This window comes from Drosophila mojavensis, unplaced genomic scaffold, assembly GCF_018153725.1.
Source record: "Drosophila mojavensis isolate 15081-1352.22 unplaced genomic scaffold, ASM1815372v1 contig_82, whole genome shotgun sequence".
Taxonomy (NCBI): domain Eukaryota; kingdom Metazoa; phylum Arthropoda; class Insecta; order Diptera; family Drosophilidae; genus Drosophila; species Drosophila mojavensis.
The window spans coordinates 701,603-710,434 of NW_025318908.1; the positions used below are offsets into that span (position 1 = coordinate 701,603).

Consider the following 8,832-nt stretch of genomic DNA (forward strand, 5'->3'; position numbering starts at 1 on the left):
CATTTATATTGATAAAGGTAATAATTATTTATTTATTGTCGCTTCCCATGAAATTAGATAAATACTATTTATACAGACAGATGTCAGTCACATTAATAATCAGTTATAGGTCTGCGAGCCAGGTCAGCCTTGTCAGCTTGGAATAAGACTCTTTTCCTATTTTAACTTTCGTCTCATTCCGTATTTTTTATTTTTCCATTGTTTCAGTTCGGGGATAGTGTTCTCTGGCTAAACTGGGGCATATCTCGACCTCGATTGACGACTGCGACGAATTGCTTTTTCAAAGTGAAGCGGTGCTTTGGTACAGCCATGCGACTTCGTTTATGCGAGGTGGAGCAGTATGTCAAGAGTAACAAGTGCAACTCCCTGGGTTTTGTATTTCTATTAAGCTATGCATATATTTATTGTAATATATAGTATAAACTCAGATCGGTCGAGGTCTAATGTATTTCCTGATTGGGGACCCCCTATTAGAGCATACTTAATTTTTTTGAAGTATTATTATTTTTAATAAACTGAAGATAAACAAGGAAGAACGTTGAAGTCGGGCGCTACCGACTGCGGAATACTTTTTCACACCCCATCAGCAATTTAGTAGCTAGGCTTAGCTACTGTAGAGAATTCAGTTTTTCCCGATTTGCTACGCCCCTACTGGGCGTAGACACCTTATTTTCAGTCAGTTCTTAGAACGAGCTAAATGCTTACGCTCCAAAAATGTAAAAATGACAGGGTATTTTTTGATATATCACGCCCATAGAGAGGCGCAAAAATTATCTGTGGGGCATCGATAGAGGAGGCTACCAGTAACTCAACTATCCATAGCTTCTAGCTATTGTACTTTAGGAGATATAAACGTTTGCGGTTTGCCACGCCCCCTGTGGGCGGACATATATCTCTTTGCTCTTTGGTGGTCAGCCCCAAATATAGCAGAATTTAAATAATCACTATATCTCCGTGTTTATGCATGCATGCGTATGGCTGTGTGTGTGCGTGTGTGTGTGCATGTGCGAATGATTATTGAAATATCAGTTGCTCGAAGGGTTCAGGGGATTTCGAAGTCGGGCAACTTCGACTAGAGCTTTATTATTTGTTATTTTATTACTCTAAAAATTTCCACTTTATCAAAACAATATATTTATTCATAATTAATATATTCTATTTAGATAATTTCACATATAATATTTATTCATAAAATTTTAGCTTATACAATTTTTGTAAATTAATAAATCAATTGATTCCAATGTTCTATGAGTGAATTTTTTTCGGTGTATTATGTTGTCATGCGTGAAGTGGCTATAAAAAAAACCAAATAAATGCTTATCAGTTAAGCGATTATAAGGTAAGTATATTCCGATTTTGTTACCAGCGTGGGCCAGTTGTCGAACGAACCTGGAATAGATTAGTACTCGTCTCAGTTGAAATGAAAAGGAATATTTGCATAGTACTGATCCTCTTAAGTTGTACGCTGAGTTCTGCTCGGGCGCAAACAACGGATATCCCAGAAACCACAGAGAGTACTACTTTTAAGATTCCATTCTATTACTGCCCTCGGTTTGAGGGCACTGAAGTAGATCTGAAAGGCGTAAGTTAGAGCACCGTATTCGTAGGAGAGACTATTTAATACTCTATCTCTTGCTCAGCTTTCCGGCTTGTGGTTTGAGACGGCTCGCGGCTATAACCTGGATAAAATGGAATGCCTGAATTACACAGTGCCAGACAGCCCCACTGACAAGAACATGGTGGAGCTGCAGCTTGAGTATGTGGATGCCGCCAACAGCAAATGGGATAGCGTCAGGAAATCCACGTCGTTGCTCTGGGATGATAATGCCAAGAATGGCATCTTCACATGGAATATCGAGGAGTCTAGCAGTAAGACCGTCACCTATAAGTTGCTTGAAACGGACCTTACTTCCTACGCCTTGTTCTGTGGCATCTCAGATAGAACGAGCCTTCCGCTCTCCAAAGTCTGGACACGTAATCGCCACCTGACTGACGAGCAGAAGATCTTCATCCATAACAAGTTCAACGAAATGCTAAACCTCCAGTACCTCAACTATGTGGAGCAATCAGAGGAAAAGTGCAACAACTCCGCCATGAGAGCCGCCAGAGGAGCTTTTCTCGTACTTGCACTTGCGCTCATCGCAGGTGCTAGAAATATTTAAGGTGTGAATAAGTACCTAATGAAGTAGTTTCTCTATAACACGGAAAGTAACCTAATTTAAAACAAGTGAGAACGTTGCAGTCGGGCGTTACCGACTGCGGAATACTCATTCACATCCCATCAACAATTTAGTAGTTAAGTTTCGCTCTAATACTGTAGAATATACAGGGTTTTACGATTTGCCACGCCCCAACTGGGCGTAGACACCTCATTTTTGGTCAGTTTTTAGAACGAGATAACAGTACCCTAACTGCAAAATTTGAATGCTTACTCTCAAAAAAAGTGAAAATTACAGGGTATTTTTCGATATGCCACGCCCCTAAAGAAGCGTAAAAATTATTTTTTGGGGAATCGTAGAGGAGGCTACCAGTAACTCAACTATCCAAATTTGAAGCTTCTAGCTATTATACTTTAGGAGATATAAACTTTTGCGGTTTGCCACGCCCTCTGTGGGCGGACATATATCCGACAAAGCTTTTTGGTCTTGGGTGATCAGACCGAGTATATATACAAAATTTGAGATCTCTGGCATCAATAGCGTTAAAAATATAGCAGAATTCGAAAAATCACTATATCTTCAGGTCCGATTTGCCACGCCTCTAATGGGCGTAGACTTTATAGAATCATAACATTAGCTGACATGCAAAATTTCAGCTTTCTAGGTTTACAACTTTAGGAGACACAGTTTTATCCGATTTGCCACGCCCCCAATGGGCGGAGATATATCCGCCATAGCTCGTGATCTTGGGTGGTCGACGCGGACCTACATACCAAATTTCAGCTTTCTAGCTCTTCAACAAACATGATTTCTGGTATATCGGAAAATGCATTTTCCGATTTGCCACGCCCCTAGTGGGCGGATCGGACAAATTTTAACACTTTATAAATCGGAGATATACACGAGTATGTGTTCCAAATTTCAAGTCTCTAGCTTCAATAGCGCCGAAATAGATTGCGTTCATACGGACAGACGGACGGACGGACAGACGGACAGACGGACGGACAGCAAGACGGACATTGCACAAAACCAATATACTGATTCACTTTCGTGAATGAGTATAATAATTAAACAGTATTGAAATATTTGAAACTACCTGAACTGGCAAACGTTGCTTTGCTCTATTCATTATTTCTTGGGAATATTTTGTACTTATATACAAAATGGTCGTAGTTTACGCGTTGGCAGTAGCACAACGTTAATCGAGCAGACGGACAAACAGTGCACGAATAACGGCGTGAAAACAACAACCACAACAACAACAAGAAATACTTACAGCAAAGAAGCGGCCGCCTAATCTATAAATAGACTTACTGATAAGCGAGAAAAGTCATGGCCATAGACAGACCTTCTAGCTCGGCTAACCACTTTCCTATATGGAATGCCAATGGGCTTTCCAAGTATCGAAATGAAATAATTTTATTCATTAAAAACAACAACATTGATATATTATTAATATCAGAAATTCACTTTACAAGGAAAATTTACATAGTTATTAAAGGGTATGATATTATAAATGCGTATCACCCATCTGGCCGAGCACAAGGGGGAAGTGCCGTTATAGTTAAAGATACTCTTATTTATAAAACTCTGCACAGCATCAGCACAAATTTAATGCATGTTGCTGCAGTGTATGTGCCACCTAGATATCCCTGCAAGTTAGATAATTTTAACACACTTTTTCAAGGACTGGGTAGACAGTTTATTGCTGGAGGCGACTACAACGCAAAACACCCCTGGTGGGGATCGAGACTTGAGCTCTGATCACTCACCCATTATTTTGACATATGGCTCTACAGTTTGCTTCAAGCAAAAGCCTTATAGAATTACTAATGCCAAAACTAATATAAGCGCATTTAAAAATTGACTTGAACAGAAAACGAGTCTAGACATATCCCTAAGAACAGGGGAAGAGATTGACACAGCAGTTGAAACATTGACTAACTTTATTCATGTAGCTGGACATAGCTTTACACCTCCACCAGATGAAAATTTATGTACCCAAACTTTCCTACCTCTAGAACTAAGAGCTCAAATAGCTACTAAGAGAAGGCTTCGCAAAATATGGCAAACAACTCGAAGCCCAACAGACAAAAGAAATTTCAACAAGGCTGCAAAGGAATTAAACATTAAACTATGGGAAATTAAAAATGAAGCGACGGCAGATTATCTAAGAAATCTTGACCCATACAGTAGTGACCTAGATTATAGCCTATGGAGAGCTACAAAATATCTAAAGAGACCTGCCAGATGAGCAACCATAATTACTGACAGCAACGGCCAACGCTGCAGAAACAATCTTGAGAAGGCTGAAGTATTTGCAGAACATTTAAGCTCAGTTTTTAAGACTAATGCGGAAACCGATACTGATACAGTAGACGAGGTAAATCATTTTCTGGAATCAGCCTGTCAAATGAGCCTGCCGATAAGCCAAACGACTGTTTCAGAGGTAAAAGAGGAAATGAAAAAGCTAAATAAATAAGAAAAAATCTCCTGGATACGATAAAATTTATGCAAACACTATTAGAATTCTCCCAAAAAAATGCATCCGGCTGCTGACATATATATATAATGCTATGCTTCGACTCGAATACTTTCCAAGTCAGTGGAAATGCGCGGAGGTTATAATGATTCCAAAGCCCAACAAACCGGAAGGCTGCGCATCATCGTACCGTCCCATTAGTTTGCTGGTGACGTTCTCTAAAGTATTTGAACGTATACTTTTGAGTAGAATGTTACTTGTACTGGACGAGCTAAATATTATACCCGAACATCAGTTTGGGTTCAGAAGGGGAAATGGTACGATCGAACAATGCCATCGCATTACGCAGGAAATTCTAAATGCGTTTTAAAGCAAAAATATTGCACTGGAGTATTTTTGGATGTCAAATAGGCCTTCGATAGAGTGTGGCATGTAGGACTGCTGTACAAAATTAAAAAAGGGTTGTCCGCTCCGTACTTCTTAATAATAAAATCCTACTTAGAAAACAGGATATTCTATGTTCAAGAACAGGATGAATCGTCCACTATATGCACTGTTGATGCTGGAGTCCGTCAAGGCAGTGTTTTAGGCCCTGTTCTGCACACTGTCTTCACAGCAGACTTGCCTAGTACAAATGCTGTTCACATAGCAACATATGCTGACGACACCGCAATCATTGCTACGAACAATGACCCAACTGTTGCAGCCAAGCTACTTCAAGAAGTATGGTTAAAAAGGTGGAGAATAGTGGTGAACGCCCAAAAGTCTGTGCAAGTCACATTCTCGCTCAGACGCGGAATCCGTCCGACAGTTTCACTCAATGGCACTACCATTCCAGTTAGCGAAACTGTGAAATATCTGGGGGTACACTTGGACCGCCGGCTTACCTGGAAACAGCATATAAAAGCAAAACAAGCTCAACTGAAAGCTAAGACAAAGACAAGTAAGAAGGCTCCAGTCGAGACTGCTCGACTAGGAGATACCCTGAACCCTCTAAGCTGATATTCTAATCATTCTGCACTTCTTCTATGCACACATACATACACATGCATCCAGACGCGTGTATAACAACGCGCTCTGCTAACTGCGCAGTAAGCAGCGACTGCGCTTGGGCTGCGCTGCAGTGTGAGCAATATTATGAGAATTTATTTGTTGATTAATTTCTTTTGTAGACATACAATCTTAATGAAACTTCAAAGCGTAATCATATGGTAAAAATGTGTCTACATTCCAAAGCACAAGTCTCTAGTACTTGAAATGCGTTTTTTTGCAAATGGGGTGGCGAAGGGGGCGTGGTATCCAAAATCTGTAAATTACAACATCTTTGTATCCATTAACTTTATATACAACGCAAATTTGAAGTCTTAAGGTCTAAAAAACAATCGATTATTCTCGATAAAAAAGTTATCAAATGAGTTAACGAAAAACTATGATAAAATTGTACTACCTATGGTATACACAAGTATGCATGCCAAATTTCAGTTCTCTAGGTCTTATATCTTTTGAGATTCTTTTGCTCATACGGACGGACGGACAGACGAACAGGACTATATCGACTCAGCTCGTGCCCCTGATCAAGAATATATATACTTTTTGAGGTCTGCCAAGCCTCCTTCTGCCTGTTACATACATTTCAACAAAACCATTATACCCTGATTTTCCATTGAAAATTGGTTAAGGGTATAAAAATAAAAACTTTTTTTTGAAAGTTGCAAGAAGATAGTCCTACTACAAAAGAAATTAATCAACAAATAAATTCTCATAATATTGCCCACACTGCAGCGCAGCCTAAGCGAAGTCGCTGCTTACTTCGCAGACCGCGTGCTAATTAGTGTGTGCATGTATGTGTGGATAAAAGAAGTGCAGAATGAGTAGAATATCAGCTTAGAGGGTTCAGGGTATCTCCTAGTCGAGCAGTCTCAACTTGTTATTGTTTGGCTCGAGCAATCGGGACTGACGCAATAAGACGATGACGCGGAGCAACTATTTTGGGATGCCACAGGTGGTGGCCCCCAACATGACAGCATAGTTTGTCTGCTTGTGTGTCTATGTGTCCGTGCGCTAGTGAGTGTGAGACTTGTGACCATAAACAAATTGACGCCCAAGCTCTGGGCCGCTCGACATCCTTAGCACTTTTAATGCCGCTGGGAGTGGGAGTGTGTTATCTGCTCGCACTCAGTTGGCAGTTGGCAGTTGGCAGTTGACTGTTGGCTGTTACCCACTCCGCCAGCTTATTATCAAAAGTCAGTCAATACCGCGTCGCAGAAACCCACACACAGAGAGTCAGGGCAACAGCTTCATTTTGACCTGCTGCCCTAATGGGGGTCGCACACAGGAGTGGGTGTGGGTGGCTGAGCTTAAGGGGTGGCTTTCGGGCTGGCTGGGCTTGGTATGGTATAAGTTGCTGCTGCTGAATTGGCGCTGAGTAAACAACTTCTTTATCGCCACGATACACGCCGCAGTCAGATAAATGTGCCCAGCCCGAGGTCGTTCATGCACGGGAGGATGAGAAGGAGGAGGATGGGCGGCAGCAATTGCTGAGTATCTGTCATACACTGTTATTTAAAATAAAAATTAATAATTCAATTATGCATCCACATTTGCGGCACTGACCATGCGGACTAGCTCTCTCCCTCCCCCCCCCCCCCTCTCTCTCTCTCTCTCTCTTTCTTCCTTCCTCCCTCTTCTCCTCTTTAGAGAATGCTCGGTCTGGTCACAGCTGTAGGTTTGTTTGTGTGCCAGCCAAATTGCCGTGATTTCATTCAATTTGTCGCAGCAGCAGGAGCAGCGGAGCAGCGGCAGCAACAAATGTTGCCACTTGCTGCCCAAATTGTTTTCGTTTGGGTGAGACGAGGCCCAACCCCCTCGTAGCTTGTGCAAAATGCGCAAATAAAAGAAAGAGAACAGAAACAAAAACAAAAAACAGCAGAAGCAGAAAAGTATTCTGTCCAACACCCACTGTGCCACATCCCCTGCCCCGTCCACACGCCCAGCCCAGCCACATCGGCAGCGTCAGCTGGCGCCCTGTGTGCCAATGCCCAATTGTTGTTTGTATGAGAAAATCTCGCCTAATGGCGTTTTACATTATTTGCCGCCTGATGCCGACGACGACGTCGACTACGCTGCCACGGCCAACTGCTACCAAGTGGCAATGCTGGAGCTGTAGATGTATCTAGAGAGATAGACATAGACGGAGACGGGGCTGGGGATGGAGACGGACACGTAGTCGATGTAGACGCAGACGGAAACGCAGAGCCTTATAGCCACTGCCAGCTGTAGCAGCTGCAGCAGCCGTTGGAAGTTACGTACTACGTCGATTTGTGCCGCCAAGCCTTGTGGTTGGGTCTCTTCGGGTTCCGCTTGTGGCAAGCTCTGTGCAACTGGACGGGCCCGTGGAGGCTCCGGGAGTGGGCAGCCAGAAGATGAATGGCCACTTATTGCATTGGCTGGTTTTGCACAAGCTCTGACGGTCAACTTTGATAGCCATTGCTGTGGTATTGAAATGTAACGGCAAATGAAGGCAAATTTAGATTGATCGATGGATAACTAGATGGTTTATAAAGTTGAGATAAGTCCCTGTGGGGTAACAAAGCACAGTTGGATAATTTGGATGTGAATTCCTCCAACTACAACTACAAACTGAAGAAATAATATGCGAAATAACATAGCTTGTGGGAAATACTAAATAAGCTACCAAACGTCTATTTAATATGGTAATTATATTTATATTTTAAAATTTTTTATATCTCAGGACTTAAAAACAGTTACGTAAACAATTTTGATTTCAATTCTTGGCTGGAAGTTGTCCTTAGGGAACTGAAGCATACGCACCAGACTCAATCGCTTATTTTGAGCTACACTACATAGCCCAATGCTGACACCCTCTTCTGGCTGGCCTATTCCTGATTGTAAGCGCATTCCCATGTCGCACATAATCCAACGCAGCTGTGAAAGAAGACGAACCCAAATCCCCTATACCAAGGCGAAATCGCCTTTAATTTGCTCGCTCATTTCGAGCCTCAGTTGTGTGCTGCGCTGCGGGCTTACCACAGAAGGGAGGTGGTGTACACGGAGGGAGTGGTGGGGGTGGTTTGGCTATGTGCTATATGTTTGTGAGTGTGTGAATCTGAGCATTTGACATGGTGTGAACACGCGCACAAGGGGCCATTTCAATGCTCTCAAATGCACAAC

General features: G+C 42.2%; 1 protein-coding gene across 2 annotated transcripts; it reads left to right on the forward strand.

The window, feature by feature from the left end:
- The first annotated feature begins 1,361 nt into the window (after window positions 1–1,361).
- Window positions 1,362–2,224, forward strand: LOC6581143. Of its 2 annotated transcripts, XM_002006858.4 has the most exons (3): window positions 1,362–1,582; window positions 1,641–1,869; window positions 1,939–2,224. In XM_002006858.4, exons 1-3 carry the CDS (start codon window positions 1,421–1,423, stop codon window positions 2,160–2,162), a joined length of 615 nt encoding a protein of 204 aa, XP_002006894.2. In that variant the 5' UTR covers window positions 1,362–1,420; the 3' UTR covers window positions 2,163–2,224. The 2 variants fall into 2 exon arrangements, with proteins under 2 accessions (XP_002006894.2, XP_032586209.1); XM_032730318.2 differs by having other exon boundaries at window positions 1,363–1,582; window positions 1,641–2,224.
- The last annotated feature ends 6,608 nt before the right edge of the window (window positions 2,225–8,832 follow it).

What these genes read in the sequence shown, in the direction of transcription:
- LOC6581143 (XM_032730318.2), top strand. Translation starts at nt 1,421, where the DNA reads ATGAAAAGGAATATTTGCATAGTACTGATCCTCTTAAGTTGTACGCTG. An exon ending in CTGAAGTAGATCTGAAAGGC is followed by an intron (nt 1,583 to 1,640) that starts GTAAGTTAGAGC and finishes TCTCTTGCTCAG; the next exon opens with CTTTCCGGCTTGTGGTTTGA.